At 35.5% G+C, this 27232-nt stretch overlaps 1 protein-coding gene across 1 annotated transcript in view; it reads right to left on the bottom strand.

Moving 5' to 3' along the window:
- The window catches only part of LOC100675854 (leucine-rich repeat-containing protein 7), a 143940-nt gene extending 121866 nt beyond the window's left edge, over positions 1-22074 (bottom strand). Inside the window, exons 1-5 of the mRNA XM_064279959.1 lie at positions 22011-22074; positions 21280-21352; positions 20882-20971; positions 2207-2336; positions 1093-1208 (exon numbers count right to left, since the gene is read on the bottom strand). Coding sequence (XP_064136029.1) covers positions 1093-1208; positions 2207-2336; positions 20882-20971; positions 21280-21352; positions 22011-22074 — 473 coding nt within the window. The remainder of the gene's footprint in view (positions 1-1092; positions 1209-2206; positions 2337-20881; positions 20972-21279; positions 21353-22010) is intronic.
- Between the last annotated feature and the right edge of the window lie 5158 nt (positions 22075-27232).

The raw sequence follows: 27232 nt of genomic DNA, 5'->3' as shown, positions 1-27232 counted from the left end.
TGTATGTCCCTCATTTTCCATGTGCATTTCTGGTAACCCAATCAAAAGAGGAAATGAAGTCAGTTTGACATGGCTTACTATTGATGAACAAAGCTATTGTGTGTCCCCATCAACCTGATTTTATAAATAAAATACCAAAACTTTTAATAAAATGTTTTTGTCTCATGCATAGAAATATTATTGTGCTACCAAGGGAATAGTTTTTTTTTTTATTTTTTGTAATTCACAGTATGTTTTTTTCTTGAACAAATAAACCAGAACTTCCATGCTTTTCCTGAAACTTTCAAAATCTTTACGATTTGAAAAAAGCCCATCTTTGACAGTTTCATTGCAAGATCTCTCAGTTCCTCATATTATGATTTGTTTGATTAAAACTTATTGATAACATAGACTTCATGCATTCTAATCTGTAATTACTTTATCCACTTAGCAGTTATTGCAGGTCAGTATTTATTTTTATCCTTTCCTGTTTGAGTATGACTGTCTTTTACAGAGTAGGTAGAAACAAAGCTGAATTGCAGTTTCACATTTATGTAGCCATCTACCAATATAACATCTTTGTTCCAATAATATGACCTATCCTTTCTTTGTTCTTTCTGCTCTGAATATAACTAAATAGCTTTTTGGTTGTCCTTAGCGTAATGTGCAAACTTTATGAGTTTTGAGTATTAGCTCTCCGGCAGTATTCTCACTGGTTCCCTGGTGCAGTTGAAAATATGCACCTTGTCTAATTAATTTGCTGGAGACACAAGTGTATACATAGAAACACATATGTGTGTATACATAAATAATATGTACCTGAATTTTTATTAATAAATTCATAGCTTTTTATTACAACTATTTTTCCATGTCTTCATTATGTTATGCTTTCTGGGACGATTCTGCTGTATAAATTGTATGTAATTTGAATATCATCAAAATAATAAAATTTAGGGATAGTTTAAAAACATTTACAATTTCTATATACAACATAGATATTTACATTTCATATAATTCATAAGAAACAAGATTTTCCCAGAATTATTGACAAAGGAACAATTTGCTTTTATCAAGTAACTATCAATATGTGATTATGAAATATTGCAAAAATACCTGTTGTCACTCAAATTTAAGACTCTTAGTTTTTGCATCTGTCCAATCTCTTCAGGAAGAAATTCCAGTTTATTGGAACGTAGAGACATAACTGTGACATTCTTACAGCTTCCAATCTATGGGTGACAAAAGAAAATAAATAATCACAGTGTGATGCTATTTTCCATATTATTTGTCCTAATCTATAAAGCAATTTAATTAACTCATAGATTTTCTTGTCACTGTGAACACTTTCTCTGGATATGTGTATTGTTTTATTTTTAATCCTCTCTCTTAAAATATGTATGTATTATTATACTCTTTTAGAAATTAAGACATTTTAGACCTCATGTTCCTTTATGTATTAGCAAGACACTTCTTTGTTAAAATTTTGTTTATCATTAAAATATTCATTAACATCATTGTTTTCATAAATCTTATTTTTTTCTGGCCATCAAAGTCAGTGCTAATATATCTGGATTTATAATGGAAAATCATATATATGACATTTGCTTGGCAAAGTTAGTTTTATTTCACATTACAGTGGCATTAATCATTTTTAGTCAGAGCTTTTTGCTCTAAAATAAGGATGTATTGATTATTGTTACCTCATTATGGAAATGATTAGTAAAAAATGTTGACTTGAAAATACACTTCACACTTTTTTCTTGAAGCTAATAAATTAAAATTCCATTGAGAAGTAAAAATTAAAGAACCTCTAGGTGGATCCTGAAGTTCAAGTAATACTATTATATGAGATTAAAAAAAAAATATTTACATTAAAGAAACATTTACTTCAGAAAAGGAGACGTAATTATCCCAAAAAGTTATAACTGTTCTTGGTAGCAAAATACATAAATTAAATGATATAAAATTATATTCTTTGGCATTGATTAACTAAAACTATTTTATTACTTTTCTTTGCATGCAAACTTTAAGTCAAATTGATTTTCTTGATTAAATATAAGAAACTGTCACTTGTCGTTTAAAATAGAATAATTGACAAATGTATAGATAATTCCAAAATACACTTGCAGTTCAACTCATGAATCTACACTGCTATTTCACCTGTTAAAATTTAATCCCAAAACAGATTCATTAAAAGTTAATTAATAGAAATAAATTTATTCCTCACTTCTCTTGGTAATTCTGGAAGGAAATTCTCATCGACCGCTAATGTTCGAAGACTATGTAGGTAGCCAACGGTAGAAGGTAGTGACTCCAGTTCATTACAGCTACAGTCAAATTCTTCTAATAAAGATAAACTGAAAAGTTAAATACAGTAGTTAAACATTTTAAAAAGTTAATTAACAAAGAGGGTTTTAAAAATTCACATATACAAATTCACCAAAAAACTAAGGTTATTAGTCTAGTCACTGCATACTATTATATAATTTATCAGTTCAGTCAAATGGTTCAATACCGTAAAATAAATGATTCAATTTAGTAAAATTAATATGGTTTATTTTTCCATATCTGTATTACTCGACATTTAGTAACTGAGCCATTGAAAATGATAGAGGTTTTTTGTTTGTTTTTATACCACTGAGGTATCGTTCACAGCCAGATGTTCAGAATACATATCCTTGGAGAGAGTGCATATAATTGGCATTGGTAAGGTAGAAGGGTGTAGTGGGCAGGTCTTTGGAGGGGACTATAATGGGGAGAAAACAATAATAATAAAGACACTAAGTGCTAGGTATCTTACTAAGCATTTTAGAGATAAAAATAACTAATCTTTTAATATAAGAGCTCTGTAATATATTTATTATTTTTAAAACAGATTTCATAGATAAGAAAATTGAGGCTTAACAAGGCTGAGGCCACACAAAGCAGCAATGCTGGGAGTTAAATGTAGGCAGTTTGGCTCCACTATATGATCCTGTCTCCCACTCTGTGCACCTGGAGCAGAAGCCACAGAGAGGGCTCATTTTAGTCTGCAGATGTGTTTTGATTGGTTTACACAGTATTTTAAAGAGTGGTAAGTTTTACACAATAACTCAGATGTTTGATACCTCTTGGGAAAGAGCAATATCTGGCGATACAGTGCCTATATTCTTTCATGGCAACAAGTAATGGGAGCTGAGTAATGGCTGCTGCCTTCAGGTGGGCACTTGTTCTCGTTTGTCACAATCCTCACCACTCCGTACTTAGCCCACTTTATCCCTGATCTTTCCCTGGGTGGTACAAAGAACTGAAAGGTTAGTAGTTTGAATCCACTCAGAGGCACCTTGGATGACAGCCCTGGCAATCTGCTTCCAAAAGGTGGCAGCCTTAAAAACCTTATGGAGCACTTTCACTCCGCACACATGGAGTCGCCATGAGTTGGAATGGACCTGATGGCAACTAACGGCAACAACAACAACTCCTGATCTACAGAGAAGAATCATAGGAATACAGATTAAGTTATCTCAAGGGAACAAGTAATTTCAGTGCCTGGTTTGAAATATCTGGGAAACAAAAAGCACTTGGCACAGAGTAAGCACTAGACATATTTAAGTTGTCATTGATTTTATTGTTAATGTTATTACACTGTTATTGTGGTTCATACTATCGTCATTACTGTAATTGGAAGTATGATGATTTCTGCCATTATAAAGAGAAGAATAAATTAGAGTGAGCTGCAGTAGGTTGTAGAATCAGCTTCCTTTTTTACGTCTTGGAACTAGCTAGCTTGAATGCAACTTGCTCCCATCAGTTAGCTAAGCAGTTAAGTTAGCACAGAGGTTAAGCATATCAGATTGGGATCAGAAAGGATTTGCATCCTAACTCTGTCGCTGATAAGATGTATGATCCTAGGTATCAAAAAAATAAATCAAAGGCCACCAGAGCTCAAAAACAAGGCTCTGTATTAATGGAAACCCTGGTGGTGTAGTGGTTAAGGACTACAGCTGCTAAACAAAAGGTTGCAGTTTGAATCCAAGAGGCACTCCTTGGAAACCCTGTGGGGCAGTTCTACTCTGTTCTATAGGGTCACTATGAGTCAGAATCGACTCAATGGCAATGGATGTTTTGGTTTTTTAGTATTAACAAACCCTGATAAATTTGGCTCTAAGTCCTTGGAGACCCCACATGATTTTCTCGCTAGGGTGCCAGATGTGCATGCCTGTATGATCCTCTTTGTGTGTGTGTGTGTGTGTGTGTGTATGTGTTTTGGGGGCAGGAATCAATGCATGTGGGAAATCCAGTAAGAGTGCTTATTTATTTCTTTGAAAAAGAACACCTCGCACTGTTTCTTACATATAGAAGGCACTTAGTAAATTTTGTGGAAGTGAATAAAAGGTTTTTATCAATGTTTTGGGGCCATGTACTTATCAAATGGTCATATTAGTACCAAGTACTTTTTTAAAATAAAAAAATCCAGATGTTGCATGTTCAAAGATTAGAACTGAAAGAAGGTACTTAATTAAAAAATACATAATTAAGGTTTATAATTTTTGTTAAATAATAAAGATCCACCAAGAATATGGAGTCCCGGTGGTGCAGTGGTTAAGAGTTCAGCTGCTAACCAAAGGATTGACATTTCAAATCCACCAGCCAATTCTTGGAACCCTATGGGGCAGTTCTCTCCTATAAGGTCACTATGGATTTTTGTTTTTTGTACCAACAATATGATTCAAATCAGTTCCCAAGCTACATAAACTGTGAGTAATTGTATAAAATACAAATTTTGCTTTTAACTCTTCAATCCGCACAGCATGACATAAATAACACATGTACATCATGATCAGTGAGCAGTCCCATTACTAATTTCAAAGTCTGCCAGTAACTGTCACTGCAAGTCTGTTACTTAGTTCACATGCAGACAGCAAAGCATGTAGTTGTGTTGCCTCTTTGTCTCCCAACATTGGACAGAAACTCTAGGAAAAATAATTTAAACTTTAAAGCATTACTACCATTGGATTATGTTCTAACAGAAAAACAAAACAAAACAAAAAAACCTAACTGGTTGCCCTAGAGTCAGTAATATTCTCAGTCACCCTAATTCTCTTGGGGACATGAATGATATTGTGAAAATTTGTTTTTTTATGATCAAGAACAAGTAGTTAATGGGCCAAGGAGTGATTTCAACTTCTAAAGCCTGTTATTTTAACCAGGCTTTTAACAGGTTACTGGTGTTAAAACTAGACATCATGTAATTTCTTTAGCTGAGTTTTGGAAAAAATATGACACAAAGCATACAGTTGAAAACATTCAAGCATCATGGCAGGAAGTAACAGCAGGAATATATATGTGTGCAGTATAGCAGAAACTTGTAGTATACTGTGCACATAACTTTGCAAGACTTGAATTGAACCTAGATGGAGTTATAGAAGAAATAGACAACCATGTGAATGTTGATACTGCTGTTATTCACTAGACTCAGATGTGATGACAGAAGAACTTAATGAAGCCAAACTTACTGAACTAAATAAGGAAAGTGGTTGTGATGAAAAGAATAAAGATGTCCCAGAGGAACTGACCCCGACAATGAATGTCACATTAAAGGAACTCTTGGAGATACTTCAAGACATTGAAAGAGCAAAGAGTAAAATTCTGGAAACTGATCCACACTTAGATAGGAGTATGACAATTCACTGTAATACTCTACAACATAAGTTACACAATGAAAAGAAGGCAGGCGCTATTCAAACGGTTCTGGATAAGTTTTTTACAAAGAAATAAAGCACTTTAATTCATAATGCTTCTAATGTTTAAAATTTACAGCGTGCTAACTGAATATCAGTGCCCTGAGGCACAGTGGTTAAGAGCTCGGCTGCTAACCAAAAAGATCGGCAGTTTGAATCCATCAGGCGCTTCTTAGAAACCCTATGGGGCAGTTCTACTCTGTCCTATAGGGTCGCTAGGAGTTGGATTTGACTTGATGGCAACGGGATTTGGTAAATGAATATTAGTTTTAATACTTTTCCATTTCCCTATATATTTATGACCAACAGTAAAAGAGTTTTTTGTTTTGACAAAAATTTTTAAAAGTCATGGAACTATCATAATTTTTCCCATTGATTATTAAGATTGCTTTGCATGGTATCAGCTCACACAGTCACTTTTACAGTCTCACACTACCATGAAAAATGAGGACTGCCTGTATTAAAACAAAATTTTTTAATGCACAATGGGCTACACTCAATAACTTATAGACAGAAAGTATTTTACATGGCTGGAGTACAGAGAAGAGCTAGTAGGTGCAAACACACACATTCCTCAGTGATCTGTGAAATTCCAAAGACTGAAACTCATAACCTACAATTTCGGCTGACTTTCTTGATGGTTATCATGTTAGAAATCACTTAAGGTGTTCTAACACAGGATCCTGTACGAAATCAAGTTATATTCAGTCGGATTATTACTGGCATTTGTAATAATTAAGTCAAAAGACAGAACAAGGGTTGCCTTTTATTTTAGAAGTATATCTGTACAATTGCATGCATTAAAAATCAAAACAAGTTGCAAAGGAAATTTAATGTACTTCACGGCAGTGCTTGCCAAACTTCAGAGTGCACACAAACCGCTGTGGAACTTGCTAAAACGTAAATTCAGAATCAACAACTTGGGGTGGGGCCCAAATCCAGCTTTTGTAACAACCTCCTAGGTGATGTAGATGCTGCTAGGATCTAGGAGTTTCAAAATTTGCAACTTTGAGTGGCAAAATTTAATGTCCTTGAAAGCATTTAAACATACACAATAGGTGTGCCAATAACAGATAAAACACGTAGAAATACTACCAGAGTTGTGCTTAGTAAGGCTTTGCCTTAGGTGATGTATCAGTATAACTGATGCTATTGGAGATAGTAATGCTTGAAATCATACAACATCAACCTCATTTCCTAAAAATAATCTCTACTTTATAATTTTCTCTAATCCAATTTGGTCTTCCTGAATTACTCTTGATTGGGAAGATGTTACTACACCATTAACCCTCAATTACTTAGGCTAATAGGGAAGAGGAAGCTTGAATATATTACACAGACACTCTATAATTTCACTTTTATGAACATTTATGAACATTAAAAAAAACATTAGATATCATTAAATCTTCTATTAGTGTAGCTATTAATAAGCATAAACATAAATGGCTTCAGGCTTTACCTTCCTAATTCAATTTTAACTTTAACAGGAAATAATGTAATTTAGTGGAAAATATTCAGACAGGCTTGAGTTCCAGTCCTAGCACAAACTCTTACTAGCTGAATAACCTTTATCTACTTTTGATCCTTGTTTTATCACCTATATAATAGGTTGATGATGCCTAACATACAGTTTCAATAGAGATTAAATGAGATAGTGTATACTATGCCCCTGGTATAGATATTCAGTCTATAGGTACTCCATATAGACTGAAACATGTGAGAGCCAGAACTCAACAGGACAGCCTTGTATTTCTGGGTCTCGCAAATTTTCCACCTTTGACAGGGTGCAGTTTTATCACTTTTTTAATGCTCATTTTCATGGAAAATATTTGAGTTTTCCTTCTCTGACAGGTTCTGGCTTTCACAGGTTTCACAGTATATTGTCAATGATTAAAATGACCATTACGAGGTAATGGGAGAGTGGCCTGGAATAAACAAATCTTGCAGTCTGTTCCTGAAATTATCCTGTAGTATTTCTTTTTAAAACAGGTTGTGTTGTACAAATAAAACTGCCTTCCAATCAGCAAAGTGTAAAATTAATTACATGTGAACCAGAAAAATTTCATATGATGGTGAAGATTTGTTATTGTATTAGGAGACATTTAGCAAAAAGGAATATATTAATGAGATAGATATAAAACTTGTTTGGCAAAGCCAAGCTGTTTAAGCAGCCACTGCCTAAAAGTAACAGTATAGCCACAACATCGGTTAAAAAGTCAAGCTCTTAGGTCAGAGAGCAGGGGTTCAAGTCTGAACTCTTAACGCTTACTAGGGGCAAGACTCTAATCAAGTTACTTAATTAATCTGTACCTCAGGTTCATCACACTGAGAAAGGTGGTGAAAACAGTACTAACCATGTGTTACAAAGACAAAAAACAGGTAGTCCCTGATTTACAACATTTTAAAGTTATGACGAACTGGATTTACAAAGGTCTTTTTTTTTTTTTACATCATGTCATTAGTATTCAATCTGTAAATTAAGCAAATAATCTGAGAAGCTGGATTGTATGAAGAAGACTCAGCATCAGGATTGGAGGAAGGCTCATTAACAGCTTGCCATATGCAGATGACACAACCTTGTCTGCTGAAAGAAAAGAGGACTTGAAGCACTTGCTGATGAATATCAAAGACTACAGCCTTCAGTATGGATTGCGTCTCAACATAAAGAAAACAAAAATCCTCACAACAATAAGCAACATCATGATAAACACAGAAAATATTGAAGTTGTCAAGGATTTCATTTTACTTGTATCCATAATCAAAGCCCATGGAAGCAGCACTTGAGAAATCAAACGACATATTGCATTGGGGAAATCTGCTGCAAAGTCCTCTTTAAAGTGTTAAAATGCAAAGATGTCACTTTGAGGGCTAAGGGGTGCTTGACCCAAGCCATGGTATTTTCAATCATCTCATGTGCATGTGAAAGCTAGACAATGAATAAGGAAGACTGAAAAAGAATTGACGCCTTTGAATTAGGGTGTTGGCAAAGAATATTGAATATACCATGGACTGCCAGAGGAAAGGAAAAATCTGTAGTGCAAGAAGTATAGCCAGAATGCTCCTTACAATCAAGGATGGTGAGACCTCATCTCATGTACTTGGACACATTCTCAGGAGGGACTAGTTCCTGGAGAACGACATCACGCTTGGTAAAGTAGACAGCGAAAGAGAGGAAGGCCCTCAGTGAGATGGATTGACACAGTGGCTGCAACAATGGGCTCAAGCACAGCATCAATATTGAGGATGGTGCAGGATTGGGCACTGTTTTGTTCTGTTGTACACAGGATTGCTATGAGTTGGAAGCGACTCAACAGCAGCTACACGTCATTAGTTATATGTACCATATACCACGTTGGAGCACATAATTTGCTGATGTTATCCTTCTCAGATGTAATGTTCCAACTCCCAAAGACAAAGATTAGTTTTATAAAGATACTGATAATAACTGGCAATAATAATGAGAACTAAATAATAATAAAGTATTCAACTTATGTTAGAATTAACTTACAACAGAGTGGCTGTTGGAACAGGAGCCCACAGTTGGGGACTACATGCAAAGGGGTTAATATACATAAAGGGGTTATATACATGTAAAGGGGTTAATATACATAAAGCACTTAGAACAGGACATATTGAACACTACGTAGTTTTTGTCATTATCCTCAGTTTCAGAGACTATAAGATCAATTTTCACTTAACTTAAGGTACAAATCAAGTTTTAGGTTCCATATTTTTTTTTCTCTTTAACATTAGGTAAGTCATTTGGGCTGCTTTTACGAAATGACAAGGAATTAACAAAATTTAGTCAGACATTCTTTTTTCTATTATGGAGGCATAGATTATTTATTTTTATTATGCTTTTTCAATTTTTTTTTATTATCCTTTAAGTGAAAGTTTATAAATCAAGTCGGAATCTCATGCAAAAATTTATACACATCTTGTTATATACTCCTAATTGCTCTCCCCCTAATGAGACAGCACACTCCTTCTCTCTACTCTCTCTTTTCGTGTCTATTTGGCCAGCTTCTGACCCCCTCTGCCACCTCATCTCCCCTTCAGACAGGAGATGCCAACATAGTTTCACGTGTCTACTTGATCCAAGAAGCTCATTCTTCACCAGTATAATTTTCTACCCCGTTGTCCAGTCCAATCCCTGTCTGAAGATTTGGCTTTGAGAATGGTTCCTGCCCTGAGCCAACAGAAGGTCTGGGGGCCATGACCACTGGGGTCCTTCTAGTCTCAGTCAGACCATTAAGTCAGGTTTTTTTTTTTTTTTATAATTTTTATTGTGCTTTAAATGAAAGTTTACAAATCAAGTCAGTCTCTCACACAAAAACTTATATACACCTTGCTACATACTCCCAATTACTCTCCCCCTAATGAGACAGCCTGCTCTCTCCACTCTCTCTTTTTGTGTCTGTTTCACCAGCTTCTAACCCCCTCTACCCTCTCATCTCCCCTCCAGGCAGGAGATGCCAACATAGTCTCAAGTGTCCACCTGATCCAAGAAGCTCGTTCCTCACCAGCATCCCTCTCCAACCCACTGTCCAGTCCAATCCCTGTCTGAAGAGTTGGCTTTGGGAATGGTTCCTGTCCTGGGCCAACAGAGAGTCTGGGGACCATGAGCACCAGGTTGCTTCTAATCTCAGTCAGACCATTAAGTCTGGTCTTTTTATGAGAACCTGGGGTCTGCATCCCACTGCTCTCCTGCTCCCTCAGGGGTTCTCTGCTGTGTTCCCTGTAAGGGCAGTCATTGGTTGTAGCCGGGCACCATCTAGTCCTTCTGGTCTCAGGATGATATAGTCTCTGGTTCATGTGGCCCTTTCTGTCTCTTGGGCTGGTCATTGCCTTGTGTCCTTGGTGTTCTTCATTCTCCTTTGATCCAGGTGGGTTGAGACCAATTGACATCTTAGATGGCTGCTTGCTAGCATTTAAGACCCCAGACACCACTCTTCAAAGTGGGATGCAGAATGTTTTTTTAATAGATTTTATTATGCCAATTGACTTAGATGGACCTGAAACCATGGTCCCCAAACCCCTGCCCATGCTACACTGGTCTTTGAAGCATTCATTTTATTCAGGAAACTTCTTTGCTTTTGGTTTAGTCCAGTTGTGCTGACTTCCCCTGTATTGTGTGTTGTCTTTCCCTTCACCTAAAGTAGTTCTTATCTACTCTGTAATTAGTGAGTACCCCTCACCCAATCCCCCCTTGTAACCACAAAAGAATGTTTTCCTCTCAGTTCAAACTATTTCTCAAGTTCTTATAGTGGTCTTGTACAATATTTGTCCTTTTGCGACTGACTAATTTCACTCAACATAATGCCTTCCAGGTTCCTCCATGTTATGAAATGTTTCACAGATTCCTTATTGTTCCTTATTGATGCGTAGTATTCCATTACGTGAATATACCATAATTTATTTATCCATTCATCCATTGATGGGCACCTTGGTTGCTTCCATGATTTTGCTATTGTAAACAGTGCTGCAATAAACATGGGTGTGCATATATCTGTTCATGTAAAGGCTCTTATTTCAGTAGGATATATTCCGAGGAGTGGGATTGTATGCTAGTTCTATTTCTAGCTTTTTAAAAAAAAAAAAAAAAAAGAAAAAAAAAAAAGCTTTTTAAGGAAGTGCCAAATTGACTTCCAAAGTGGTTGTACCATTTTACATTCCAACCAGCAGTGTATCAGTGTTCCAATCTCTCCACAGCCTCTCCAACATTCATTATATTGTGTTTTTTGGATTAATGCCAACCTTGTTTTTTTTTTTTTTTTTGGTTGGAGTGAGATGAAATCTCATTGTAGTTTTGATCTGCATTTCTCTAATGGCTAATGATCTTGAACATTTCCGCATGTATCTGTTAGCTACTTGAATGTCTTCTTTAGTGAAGTGTCTATTCATATCTTTTGCCCATTTTTTAATAGGGTTATTTGTCTTTTTGTAGTTGAGTTTTTGCAGTATCATGTAGATTTTAGAGATCAGGCACTGATCAGAAATGTCATAGCTAAAAACTTTTCCCCAGTCTGTAGGTAGTCTTTTTATTCTTTTGGTGAAGTCTTTGGATGAGCATAGGTGTTTGATTTTTAGGAGCTCCCAGTTATCTAGTTTTTCTTCTGCATTCTGAATGTTTTGCATACTGCTTATGCCATGTATTAGGGCTCCTAACCTTGTCCCTATTTTTTCTTCCATGATCTTTATCATTTTAGATTTTGTATTTAGGTCTTTGATCCATTTTGAGCTCGTTTTTGTGCACGGAGTGAGGTATGGGTCTTGTTTCCTTTTTTTGCAGATGGATATCGAGTTATGCCAGCACCATTTGTTAAAAAGACTATCTTTTCCCCATTTAACCGTTTTGGGCCTTTGTCAAATATCAGCTGCTCATATGTGGGTGGATTTATGTCTGGATGCTCAATTCTGTTCCATTGGTCTATGTGTCTGTTGTTGTACCAGTACCAGGCTGTTTTGACTGCTGTGGCGGTATAATAGGTTCTAAAATCAGGTAAAGTAAGGCCTCCCACTTTGTTCTTCTTTTTCAGTAATGTCTTATTTATCCAGGGGCTCTTTCCCTTCCATATGAAGTTGGTGATTTGTTTCTTCATCTCATTAAAGAATGTTGTTGAGATTTGGATCGGAATTGCATTCAATATATAGATTGCTTTTGGTAGAATACACGTTTTTATAATGTTGTCTTCCTATCCATGAGCAAGGTATGTTTTTCCACTTATGTAAGTCTCTTTTGTTTTCTTGCAGAAGTACACTGTAGTTTTCTTTGTATAAGTCTTTTACATCTCTATTAAGATTTTATTCCTAAGTATTTTATCTTCTTGGGGGCTACTGTAAATGGCATTGATTTGGTGATTTCCTCTTCGATGTTCTTTTTGTTGGTGTAGAGGAATCCAACTGATTTTTTTATGTTTATCTTGTATCCCGATACTCTGCTGAACTCTTCTATTAGCTTTGGTAGTATTCCTGAGAATTCCTTAGGGTTTTCTGCATATAAGATTCATGTCGTCTGCAAATAGAGATACTTTTACTTCTTCATTGCCAACGTGGATGCCCTTTATTTCTTTATCTAGCCTAATTGCTCTGGCTAGGACCTCCAACACAATGTTGAATAAGAGCAGGGATAAAGGGCACCCTTTTCTGATTCCCAGTCTCAGTGGGAATGCTTTCAGGCTCTCTCTACTTAGACTGATATTGGCTGTAGGCTTTGTATAAATGCCCTTTATTAAGTTGAGGAATTTTCCTTCTATACCTATTTTGCTGAGAGTTTTTATCATGAATCAGTGTTGAACTTTGTCAAATGCCTTTTCTGCATCAATTGATAAAATCATGTGATCTTGTCTTTTGTTTTATTTATGTGGTGGATTCCATTAATTGTTTTTCTAATGTTGAACCATCCCTGCATACCTGGTATGAATCCCACTTGGTCATGGTGAATTATTTTTTTGATATATTGTTCAATTCTATTGGCTAGAATTTTCTGGAGGATATTTGCATCTACGTTCGTGAGGGATACAGTTTTATAACTTTCTTTTCTTGTGGTGTCTTTACCTGGTTTTGGTATCTGGGATATGGTGGCTTCATAGAATGAGTTTGGTAGTATTCCGTCCTTTTCTATACTCTGAAATACCTGTTGTAGTAGTGGTGTTAACTCTTCTCTGAAAGTTTGGTAGAACTCTGCAGTGAAGCCGTCCGGACCAGGGCTTGTTTTTTATTGGGAGTTTTTTGATTACCTTTTCGATCTCTTCTTTTGTTATGGGTCTATTTAGTTTTTCTACCTTTGTTTGTGTTAGTTTAGGTAGGTAGTGTGTTTCTAGGAATTCATCCATTTCTTCTAGGTTTTCAAATTTGTTTGAGTACAACTTTTCATTGTAATCTGATATGATTCTTTTAATTTCAGTTGGGTCTGTTGTAATATCACCCCTCTCATTTCTTATTTGGGTTATTTGCCTCCTCTCCTGTTTTTCTTTTGTCAGTTTGGCCAGTGGTTTATCAATTTTATTGATTTCTTCAAAAAACCAGCTTTTGGTCTTGTTAATTCTTTCAATTGTTTTTCTGTTTTCTATTTTAGTTAGTTCTGCTCTAATTTTTATTATTTGTTTTCTTCTGGTGCCTGTGGGTTTCTTTTGTTGGTCTCTTTCTATTTGTTCAAGTTGTAGGGATAATTCTTTGATTTTGGCCCTTTCTTCTTTTTGGATGTGTGCATTTATTGATATAAGCTGGCCTCTGAGCACCGCTGTTGCTGTGTCCCAAAGGTTCTGATAGGAAGTGTTTTCATTCTCATTGGATTCTATGAATTTCTTTACTCCACCGTTAATGTCTTCTATAATCCAGTCTTTTTTGAGCAGAGAATTGTTCAGTTTCCAAGTGTTTGATTTCTTTTCCCAGCTTTTCCTGTTATTGATTTTCACTTCTATGGCCTTATGGTCAGAGAAGATGCTTTGTAATATTTCAATGTTTTTGATTCTGCTAAGGCTTGCTTTATGACCTAATATGTGGTCTACTCTAGAGAATGTTCCATGTGCACTAGAAAAGAAAGTATACTTGGTTGCCGTTGGGTGGAGTGTTCTGTACATGTCTATGAGGTTGATTGTGGCATTTAGGTCTTCCATGTCTTCACTGAACTTTCTGGATGTCCTGTCCTTCACCAAAAGTGGTGTGTTGAAGTCTCCTGCTATTATTGTGTGGCTGTCTCACATTTCAATGCTGATAGTGTTTGTTTTGTTTCTTGCAGCCCTGTTATATTGGTTGCATAAATATTTAATATGGTTATATCTTCTTGGTGTATTCTCCCTTTAATCATTATATAATGTCCTTCCTTATCCTTTCTGATGGATTTAACTTTAAAATCTATTTTGTCAGAAATTAATGTTGCCACTCCTGCTCTTTTTTGATTGTTGTTTGCTTGACATATTTTTTTCCATCCTTTGAGTTTTAGTTTATTTGTGTCTCTAAGTCTAAGATGTGTCTCTTGTAGGCAGCATATAGATGGGTCTTGTTTTTTTGATCCATTCTGCCACTCTCTGTCTCTTTATTGGTGCATTTAGTCCATTTACATTTGGAGTAATTATGGATAGGTATGAATTTAGTGCTATCATTTTGAGGTCTTTTTTTTGTGTGTTGTTGACAGTTTCTTTTTCCCACTTAATTTTATGTGCTGAGTAGATTATCTTTATATATTGTCCTTTCCTCATATTTATTGCTGTTGATTTTGTCTCTGCTGAGTCTCTATTTTTATCTTGTATTTTATTTTGATGAGTAGGATAGTTTGTCTCCTTTGCGGTTACCTTATTATTTACCCCTATTTTTCTAAATTTAAACCTAACTTTATTTCTTTGTATCGCCATATCTTCCTCTCCATATGGAAGGTGTATGATTACTTTTCTAAGTCCCTCTTTATTATTTTATTTTTTTCTTTTATATAATAACATCACTGTTCCCCTGTTTTGAGGGTTTTTTTTTTTTATATATATAATCTTGCTTTGTTTTTTTGGATCTCCCTGTCTGGGTTGACTTCTGGTTGCTCTGCTCAGTGTTCTAGTCTTGGGTTGATACCTGATATTATTGATTTTCTAACCAAAGATCTCCCTTTTGTATTTCTTGTAGTTTTGATTTGTTTTTTACGAATTCCCTAAACTTGTGTTTTTCTGGAAATGTCTTAATTTCACCTTCATATTTAAGAGACAGTTTTGCTAGATATATGATTCTTGGCAGGCAATTTTTTTCCTTCAATTTTTTCAATATGTCATCCCATTGCCATCTTGCCTGCCTGGTTTCTGCCGAGTAGTCCGAGCTTATTCTTATTGGCTCTCCTTTGTAGGTGACTTTTCGTTTATCCCTCGCTGCTCTTATACTTGTCTCTTTATCTTTGGGTTTGGCAAGTTTGATTATAATATGTCTTGGCGACTTTCTTTTAGGATCTACCTTCTGTGGAGTTCGATGAGCATCTTGGATAGATATCTTCTCATCTTTCACGATATCAGGGAAGTTTTGTGCCAACAAATCTTCAACAATTCTTTCTGTATTTTCTGTTATCTCTCCCCATTCTGATACTCCAATCGCTCATAGGTTATTACTCTTGATACAGTTTCATATGATTCTTAAGATTTCTTCATTTTTTAAAATTCTTTTATCTGATATTTCTTCAAATATATTAGTGCCAAGTGATTTATCTTCGAGTTCAGAAATTCTGGCTTCTACTTGCTCAATTCTGCTCCTCTGACTTTCTATTGAGTTGTCTACTTCTGCCTTTTATTGTTAATCTTCTGAATTTCTGATTGCTGTCTATGGATTTTTCCAGCTTATTAAAGTTTTCACTATTTTCCTAAATAACCTTTTTAATTTCTTCAACTGCTTTATCTGTGTGTTCCTTGGCTTGTTCTTCGTATTGCCTGATTTCCTTCCTGATGTCTTGAAGATTTCTGTATATTAATCTTTTGTATTCTGCCTCTGGTAATTCCAGGATGGCACTTTCATCTAGAAGATCCCTTGATTCTTTGTTCTGAGAGCTTGTTGAGGTGATCATGGTCTATTTCTTTTTGTGACTTGATATTCACTGTTGTTGCTGAGTGATCTATAAGTTATTGTATTAGTTTATTTTATGTTTGCTTACTCTATCGTAGCTTCTTGCTTTCTTTTGTTTTGATATGCCCAGATGGGTTGCTTGACTGAGCTAGCTTTTGTCCTGAGATCCTCCATTTAGTGGAGCTGACTAATTATCTTTTTCCTCAGTTGCGAATTTATTCTTTCTCCAGGGCCTGGAGGATGGCTCTAGAAGCTCAACAGGGTGTATCTTAGGCCCAGGGGAATGAACAGCCACTGAAGCTGGCTTGGGTGCAGGGGGCGTGGTAAAATATAGGCAAGTCCTTAGCTTTTGTTGAAAGCGACATTCTTCTCTGGTTCTGGTAGTGTGAGTAGGCTGTGTGCCTGGCTGCTTCTCCCTGAGGAAACTGCAGTAGAACGCTAGTACCAGCCTGCCACAGCTGCTCCCAGTAATGGTGCTCAAGGGCTCCCAGCAATTCAGGTCTGGTAACTCTTCTCCCCTTCTGAACCATCTCTTCCTTCCCCTGCCTCTCAGTTCATTTTCTAACCTTGCCTTAGATGTTCAGGGCTCCTAGCTTGTCCTAAATATACTCGTTTCACTTGTTTTTTTGGGTCTGTGTTGTAAGAGGACCGGCTGGAAGTGTCTGCCTATTCCACCAACATGGCCCCGCCTCTCCTCAGACATTCTTTTCTATAGTTTTTACTAAACTCACCCAGTTGTTGTACTGAATCCTATGATCTAAGCAGTAGACTAATATAAGAATTGAAAAACATCAAGTTAGTAGTGTTTGTCTAACTTATATGTTGTTGTTAGGTGCTGTGGAGTTGGTTCTGACTCGTAGTGACCCTATGTACAACAGAATGAAACACTACCCAGTCCAATTTATACACAGAGTCTCAAAAACTTATTTGTCAATGAAACCTGCTTTAATAATACACCTACAAATATCTCAGTATCTAATATCTCAAGTGAATGTTCTAAGGAAGGTAATTTTGGAATTGCTGGTCTAGTTTACAAGTGGGTTAGAACTTTTAGAAGAAGAAGCTTCAGAGGTCTGCGTGGGTAAGACAGAGAGGAATGAAGTCTTAAAAACAGTAAACAATTTCTTGGGTCCAAATCCCAGGAATTCAAATTCACTAAGTCAACAATCTTTTACTTTATTGGGTTTTATTTTTTCTAAAACATCCATTGATTATGTGTTGTAGTGCTAGGTACTCTTCTAAAACTTTTTTTATTTACTAACACATTCAATGCTCACAACATCCTCATAAATAGATTTTTCATTTGATTAAGGAAGAAACTGAAGCTCTATGTTATCTAATAACACACAAAAGAGAGACGTTCCAACCCACAGGGTCTGGCTCCAGATCTAAGGCACCTAACCAGTTTAAGCTAAATTTCCTTTCAAAGGAAGCTTCCTTTGCAGGAAGTACTGCAAGTAATTTTGATGCAGGCACAATGGAATAGGGTTTGAGAAGGGAGTTCGCTGAAAATTGTAAAAGAAATCTGAATCTAGACCTGTGGTTCTCAAACTTTATTGTGCATCAGAATGCCCTGGGGGCTTGGTGATACCCAGATTTCCTGGTCAGATGTCCAGTTTCTGATTCAGTAAGTCTGGGGTGGTTGCTGAAAATCTGCATTTCTAACGAGCTCCCAGGTTAGGCTGATGCTGCTGGTCTGGGGATCACATGTTGAGAACTACTGGTCTAGACTATGGAAAGGCTTGAATATTCGTGCAAAGGAATTTGGGTTTTATCTAGTGAAGTGTATGTTTTGTTTTTAATTTTTTTTACTAGGTAACAAATACATTTACATGGCACAAAATTCAGAAAGTACAGAAGGACATATGATGCAGCAAGTTCTCCAACCTCCAAGTTTTCCTCCCCGAAGTCATTCATCTACATTACCCATTTCTTGCGTGTCCTTCCATGCTTAGGCGGCAGAAGGAAGCAGGTGCTTAGCATTCATGTATCTAGAATAAAATTTACTTATCTCTTGCTATTACAACAGTATATCAAGTAGACTACTGGAATTTACCATCTAGAATATTGACATCGATTATACAGTATACATCCCGATCAAAAAAAAAATTTTTTTTTAGATGTAAGTGGAAATTATAAATGTGGAAACTGAATCATTGAAAGCTTAAATAATTTGCCCAAGTTCACACAGTAAGTGGCACAGCCAGGGTTCACACACACTCATGCTGTTTGGTTCCAAAGCCAGTGCTCCTTGTACTAGCCCTCATGAGTCTGAGGCCCATACAGAAGAAGGGACTTACCCAGTTTTGCACGGCTACTTAGATTTTATAATTCTCAGTTCATATACTTCATGAGAGAAGGCATTTTAAAAATATCTACTCAGATTTCTGAGTTTTCATTGTTTTTGTTGAAGACCACAGCTAAGAATGAGAAGGCTTAACATGCAGTTTCTCATCTTATGGAAGATCTTTTGCCTCTAGAGCAATAAAACACCAAAAAACCCAAACCCATTGCCGTTGAGTCCATTCCAACTTATAGCGACCCTATAGGACAGGGTAGGACTGCTCCATAAGGTTTCCAAGGAGCACCTGGTGGTTTCGAACTGACGACCTTTTGGTTAGCAGCTGTAGCTCTTAACTACTACACCGCTAGGGTTTCCTCTAGAGCAATAAAAAATTATCAAGTATGAAAAGTCATTTGTGACGTGTGGGAATTAACTATCACATATACCAAGAGGCAACATATATAGTCTAATTAACAGCTTGGCTTTGAGGTCTGGTATCTTCTCTCAGCCTCAGTTTCTGTATCTGCTGGTAGGGAGATAATATATATCAAATAGTGCTAATGGGCCTTTAACTAAATAAGAAAATTCATGTAGAAGTATCAAACGTGGTATCTGGAACAAGGCGAGCATGCACAAAAAAAGTTGTTTATTATCATTGCACATTCAATTCTCAGAGCTACTAGAAACAACAGAAATAACCAATTTGACAAGTTGTATGGCACAAAAGACAAGGAATACATTTCAATGGAATGTGAAAAAATGTTTAAAAATAACTTAATCTAGTAATTTTTAATGGTAGTGCTATTAAAAATGACCAAAGACAGGAGAAGTATTGCTTACAGGGCTACTGGGTGTGTGTTAAGTGTGATGAAAAAAAGTTGGAAACTGATGGTGATGATGGTCACACAACGTGGTGATTTCGGCTAATGTCACTGAATTGTACACATAAGTGATGCAAATGGAAAATGTTTTATTATTTGTATTTCACAATAAAATTTAAAAAACAAACTACCAAAGGCAAGCCCAACATAGTGAAACAATTTACCTGTAGAAAGAGGTTATTTCTGATCACTGCAGCTGGCTTAACATTTCTGGGATTTTGAGGCCCAGAGTGTTACGGAACATGTTTTATAATAAATGACAGACTATTCCACCATTTACAAAACACTTTCCTCATATGATCTGGGGTACCATTTGATAGGATCATAATCAAATTTTATCTCTAGCCCTTGAGCTAAACCTCTGATCTAGCAATATATAAATTCTCTAAGGTAAACAAAGTCATTATAAAATATTACTGCTTTCTTCTTACTCTGCTTTTTCTTTTATTGGTCTATTCCTCCAATACTTCCTTTGCATCTTCCCTGAAACAATAATCAGAGGAAGACAACGGCATTGAAAAGTCACTAAAAAATGAGACTTTATGATGGATTCTTAACCTTTATCCTTCTAAACCAGTAATCAACCTTTGAACTAAATAGGCCCATTTATCTTTGATAAATCTTTTTCATGCTTTTAAGGGCAAGAAGATTAGCATTTTAAAAAAAGAAAATGAATATAAAACTAAGTATGTGAATGAGAACTAACTTGGCATCCATATTCACTTGCATAATTTCCCCATTTTTCATTTTGTATTTTCAGTTTAAATCAAAGCATTTAGTGGAAAAGTAAGAGCATAAGAGTCTTAGATGTGCAGCCATACTCATTGCAAACATCATTAATCTTTGATAATCTCATCCTCTTACTGAAGAACACTCATTAACCCAGAACTGTATAGGAATCAAAACCAAAAGTAAACCAGGATCCTGTGCTTGTAATTTTTAAAAAGCTTTTACAATTTTGCAGCTGCGATGCAGAAATCATCTTAATTAAGCTGTGGTATATGCAGTTATGAGATAGAATAAAGAAATGAGATGACTTGGAAAATATACAATTGTAAATTCTGAAAAGTGCTCTAAAGGAAATATAACAAGAACAGAGAAAATCTGCCAGCGTTCGTGATGGTAGAAGAAAATTCGACAGGACGTTCAGGAAAAGCCTCTGTGTAGAGGTGATATTTAAATCTGGACATGTTGTTGTTGGATGCTATCTTGTGGATTTCAACCCTTAGGGACCTCACGAGAGTAGAGCTGTCCCATAGGGTTGTCTAGGCTGAAATCTTTACAGGAACCGATTACCAGGTCTTTCTCCAGTGGAGTGGCTGGTGGGTTCTAACCACAGACCTTTTAGTTGACAGCTGAGCACTTAACCATTGTGCCACCAGGGCTCCTTAATCCAGACAGAGAATTTAGTCACTCAAAATGTTGTCCATGAATCTGCAGCATTGACATTACCTGGGATCTTCTAATAAACGCAGAACCTCAGTTACCTCAGGTCCTGGATCTGCTGGATCAGGATCTGTCTTTTAAAGAAGATTCCCAGGTAATTTGAATATACACTAAAGTTTAAAAACGTGGACCTAAAAGATGAGAAGAAGTCAGCTTTGTAAAGAGTCAGAGAAGAATATTTCAGGTAGCGGTAACTCCAAGTAAGAAAGTCCTGAGGCAGGAAAAGTCTGGCTTATTGGAGGCACAGAAGAAGGGCCAGCGTGCAATGTTCAGATATAAAATTAAATATAAGATACATTTTAAAATGGTCTAAAATAAGTTGACATATCAACAGGATTATTCAGATCTCATGTAGAAAATACATTGAAGTAGAAAAAGCAATACACCCTTTCTTTTCTGGCTTGAGAAAGACTGACTGGTATGAAATGTTGGCACTTACTTTCCGATCGTATTGGGTAGCATTGTAAGTTGATTGTCATCTACTTTTAGAGTAGTTAGTTTTTTCAATAGTCCTAAAACAGAGAAGAAGGTTTATTAATACATGAGAGCAGATTCATGAAAAGAAATGAGATATAAAAAAAATAAATAAAAATCACTCGTGATAAAATTCTTGGCATGCTACCTGGCTGTACTCGGCTTATATAAACCTACAAACTGGTATTTGAGTACAAGCTGGTTAAGACCTTCCAGTTGCAAAAAACTTGCATACATTACTTACAGTTCTGGGTACAGACAAGTAAAGAAAACATAGAGCACAGAGAAACCTGAGTTGACACTAAAAATAGTCTAACACTTCTCTCTTCTATCCTGCCGTAAATGAACCAGTTGAAAATTTTCAAGCCAGCCGTGATTTAATATTTAATTAACTCCTAAGCACTAATAACTAACATTCCTGTTGTGATACAAATTGAAAACAAATCTGAACTAAGCATAATAATTGATGAATGGATACCGTGGTATTGCAATGCAGTGGTTATAATTATGGGCTTGGAAAATTACAACATATGAGTTCATACTCTTTTCTGTATCATAAATCCTTGACTTGGATCAGCAGTAAGCACAAAAACTTGTGATCTTTAATATACCAAGTAGAACTGGCCAAGAAATAAAGTTACAACTATTTATCCTTCACTGGATGATTTATGCCCTCCATTTTTTTTATAGCCTTACCGCTTGCTCTCCTCTTGGGGTTGTGAGGACTAATAGCCACAGGGTAATTCAAGAACAGCTGCATTGAGCATTATTAACTTCTTTACCCAGCTATAACATAACCAAATGGCATCAATCTGACTGAAATAGCCACAATCCAAGGGTAAAACGTTGACTTTTGAATACAAATTTCCTTTTATTGTTGATTAATTTCGTTTTACATTGGATCTAGGAATATATGCTGTAGACTACTGTGTTCTGCAGAAAACTTGTTCTGATATACAAGGTTCCATGGTCAAATGTGTTTGGGAAATGCCAAATTAAACTTAATAAATGGATTTCTTTAATGTAGTTTTTCTAGGGGCTTTTAATACACTAATGAACTAGTGTGACTCTCCAAACATTTTTGTTGAACTTGTGAGTATGTGCACGCGTGTGCGTGCGTGTGTGTGTGTGTACATGTGTACATGTGTAGAGTATCCTGGAATGCTAGTGTTTTTTGAACACGCTTTGACAGGCTCTACTATAGATTATGACCCTCCTCAATTATTTTGAGGGTTCTTTAAAGTCATAGAGCAAGTCATGAAAAGTTTGAAATAAAAGCTGTTTTGCACTTTAAATTTCAGTATGCCATTACGTATTCTGCAAAAGCATTCAGGCTCTGTACTCTAGTGAAGAGAAATGTTATCACTATCAGACTTCTGTAAGCAAATGCCTACAATATTCTGAGCTAATACATCAGCTTGTGGCCACAGGGCGCACTGCTGAATACAGTAGCACCTGGGAAAGAGGGTAATTAACATTACTGTAATTTATCTCTAAAATTTGAACACCCACTTCCATATTCATGTATGTTCAAAGGATGATTGAATCATTTTAGCTTCTCTAGTTTGGATGTTAAAATATTAACCTTGGAAATATAAATGAACACCTGAGTTTATTCATTAATTGTAACAATTAAAAGGAGGAATAAGAATTACAACTAAATTTCTTTTATGACTTGGTGGCCCTGATCAGACTATTATTACTGCTCACCAGTCAAACTAGAGGGGGTGGACAGTCCCACAGTCACTTGACTGGATCACAAGAAGTTTTTGGCTGTGCCGCAGATGACTGGACAAATAACATTAAGCCAGGATGCAGAGCACCCTTTAAGAGGATCGGGGTCCCTGGGACCAAAGTAGTGCTGAGAAAGCCACGAGGCAAGTTGGGGATTGAGGCCAAAAGGATGATGCAACAGATTTTTCTGTTGAATGGAATAGTGGCTCTGAAAAACGACAGAAGCTTTAAAAAAGTTGAAGACAGTTGGGCCTCCAGGCTCAGCTCCAAATCTGTGAATTTAAAGAAACTTCACTCATTTGTGATGAAGCTGCTTTGCTATTCACATATTCCATCAAAAGGAATACTCTTTGGACAGAGTCTGGAGGTTCTGTAGAAATCTGATTGTCCCTGCTGTGAAATTAGGCCACCAGCCTCACCCTCATTGCTCATGTCTTCTTTTGACAGATAATTGCTACATTTCTATATTATGTCTGCTTTAACATTCTTTTCTGCTCTACAGCAGAGGTATTTGATCGTGTTCCTCCTCTCTACTTGCACACTTCCTCAATTTCTCACCCCTTCATCTCATACTCGCAACTAAGAAGTTCTAGAGATAAAGAAAAAAGAAGCTTTTTCCAACAATTTCAGTTATTTATATATAAATACACAATTAGCATCCATGCATTAAACATTAATATAATTTATTATTAAAATAGCTAATATTTACAGGGCATTTACATATTTCACAGAATTTTGAAAACCAAATAGATATACACTCATCAAATCTAAGTTTATAATAATAATGATCATATTATTATAATAGCTAACATTGATTGAGTACTCATCATGTGCTGGGTTCTAAGCAATTTTACATGTATTAACTCATTCATTCCCCAAAACAATCCTATGATGTTAATATCTAATTTAATATATGATGAAATTGAGGCACAGAGAGATCAAGTAACTTGTCTAAGGTCACACAGTAAGGTAGAAGAGCCAGCGAGCATCTGAACCCAAGTAATCTGACTACAAAGCCTGTGCTCTTAACCAATGAATAAGAGAAATTATTTGGGGAAAAAAAAACTTTCCCTAACTGAGTCTCTCTTCTGTCTACAAGAGGACTCTCTAACCAGAAGAAGAGAGAAGGAGTCCCCTTCATTTTCCCTGGGACCAGCTAAAGGAAAGGCAGTCAGCACACAGAGATTGCTGTTGCTGTATCACTCCTTTCAAATACCCTACAGCTGCTGAGGAGCTAAATTAAGTATGACGAAACTAAAGATTTTACTTTAGTTGCTACCAACTAAACCAATCCATGCTCAAACAAGATGCAATTTCCCACCCAATTAGCATCAATGAATTACATTAGAGTCTCAGAACAGAGTTCTTAGTCCCTTATCCCAAATATTGCTCTTGACAAAGAAGGAAGTTCTCTGAGGAATGTCAGCCATTCTACTCCGTAATCGGTGACTGTGCAGATGCATAAATTCAATATTTCCGGACAGGTCAGTAACTTCCAAAGATAGCTCAGAGGAATGAATTACTATAACAGTGATATTTTATTATTTTCAGAACTATTCAGATTCTAAATAATATAATACCATTTGCCTGTCCTAGTCTGTTTTTTGCCAGCCAACTACTTAGTCTGACGACCTCTATATACTGCCTGCCCTAGATCAGAACGGTTAATTTTCTAGTCTGCTTTCCTGAAAGAAGATATTTTAAACAAATAAATATATCATGTCAATAACATTGCTTCCATTTTTAGCATTCTTTCTTAAATCAATATTTCTGTATTTTTTTTAAGATGTGTCTCATAACTAGAATATAGCTAAATTAAAAAATATCCAGTCTGAAATTATGGATCTTTTAATAAATAAAATTCATTTAAATCCTTTACATTATTATGATTTATGACAAGTATTTTAATTTATTGTTTACTATATTATTTTGTTTTTTATTTCTACGATATTTTTATTTTATATTTTGCTCCTTTCCTTTCTTGCACTGTATGAATAATGTTTTCTTTATTACTTCTTTCCCCCTCTGTTGGTTTTAAAGTATAGATCCCATTTGTATTTAAGTAGATACATTTAAAATTTTAATATGTCTGCTTAAGTTTATATTTCCTATAAATTCTAAAGTTATTCAGTATCTCTAGCCACATCCCAAATAAGGTGAGAACCTTAGCACTCTTTAACACTAACAACCCTCTTCCACATTTTTTATTTCAATATTTTAAATAAAAAAGGTGATTTTTTTTAATAGTCACTACTTATTTAAATAATTTTTTTTTATTTTTTACTTATTTAAAAAGGAGCCTTGGTGGCTCTATGGTTAAGCACTTGGCTGCTAACTGAAAGGCCAATGGTTCAAACCTACCAGTCCCTCCATAGGAGAAAGATGTGGCAGTCTGCTTCCATAAGGATTACAGCCTTGGAAACCCTATGAGGCAGTTCTACTCTGTCCTATAGGGTTGCTATGAGTCAGAAATGACTCGATGGCAATGGGTTTTTAGTTATTTAGATCTACTAACCTAATGTACCAAATTAGTTGCTCCCATTGCTTAAGCATTTACATTCTTCCTTCTGGGCTTGATTTTCTATTTTCTGAGCAAAGTACATCTTCTAAGAGTAGATTTCCTTAGTCTTGGTATATGCTAAAATGTATTTATTTGATCCTTACTCTTGATGGAATGTTTAGCTGGGTATGGAAATCTGGTTGGCCTTTTTAGGTCTCAGTACTTTGAAGATATTATTCCACTGTCTAGAATTTATTATTCCTGAGGAGAATTATTCCATATCTCTAAATACTATTTTGTAGGTAAATTCTTTTTGCTCTACAATAACTTTTAAGATTTTTTCTTTATCACTGCAGTTTGACAACAATGAGCCTGAGGGTAGGGGAAGGAAATTACTCTTGTTAGCACTACCTGTGTGCTTTTAATATAAGAAATTACTAGGGTCCTTAATTCTGAAAAAAAAAAAAAAAAAAAACTATTTTCTCTCTAATACTTGTTCTGCCATCCGTTTTTTTTTTTTCTTTATGCCTGTAATTACTGAATATAAAAAATATATATATATAAGAGTAGTTGCAATTTCCATTCTATTCTCTGTGTCATTTAACTAACTTTTATATTTTCCATTAAAAAATCTCTATGTTCTTGTTCTGGGTAATTCCTCAGTACTATTTTCCAGTTTAGTAATTCTGTATTTGACTACATAATCCTCTCTTTATCATAACTGTTGAATTTTTTATTTCACTGTGTGACATTTTCATTTCTAGGATTTCTAATTGGTTCTTTTCCATAACCACTGTTCTTAGTCATAGCTCCTGTTTTTACTTTACACATTTTTATCATTTTTTATGAGTATTATGCTTACTTTTATCTATTTGAAGATTTTACCTCAAAGTTATTTTTATACTGCTTGATAATTTGTTTGCCTAGTAGTAAATTCTCTCTCTTTTTTTTCTTTTTTTGAGACTTTTTTGTAACAGCATCAGTTTTCCTTTGAAATGTTTGTTTGCAAGCTTAATTGTTAGGGTGAACATTTTTTTTTCTTACCTCTACTCATTCCTTACAATAACATTTTACAACTTAGGAGATCTGAAAATTTTTTAAATATGTCAACTTAGTAGGATCATTTTAATTCTTAAATTTAACAACTACAGATAACATTTCATTTTAAGATATTTTTAAAACACTAGTTTATTATCTTGAATAGTGAATGAGATAATTTATTACTATATTCCCCACATCAACAGAAAACAATACCACCCAAAAAGAAAATGGTGTATTTGACATAAACAAACATGACAAAATATTAGGTTCTCACCTATAGAGTCAGGCAATTGTTGCAACATATTGGATGACAGTAAGAGGTCCTCAAGGGCTTCGCATCCAGAAATTTCCATGTCAACAGTTTCTATTCTGTTTTTTGACATATCCAGGTATACGAGCATCTTTAACTTCCCTATAGACTTGATGACATTGCATAAACTCAGGGTTAGTTGAGAAACCTTCATACTACATTTTAAAATTGTAAAAATGGCAACATTGTAAAACCAATTTTTAATGGAACCATAGCAATAACAAGTATTGTCCAGGATGTAGAGAAATTGGAACCCACAGACATTGCTGGTAGGAAAGTAAAATGGTGCAGCCATTTTGAAAACAGCTTGATGGTTAAAGTGTTTTCAAAATG

This window comes from Loxodonta africana, chromosome 3 (assembly GCF_030014295.1).
Source record: "Loxodonta africana isolate mLoxAfr1 chromosome 3, mLoxAfr1.hap2, whole genome shotgun sequence".
NCBI classification, from domain to species: Eukaryota; Metazoa; Chordata; class Mammalia; order Proboscidea; family Elephantidae; genus Loxodonta; species Loxodonta africana.
This window is presented reverse-complemented; position numbering and strand designations above follow the sequence as displayed.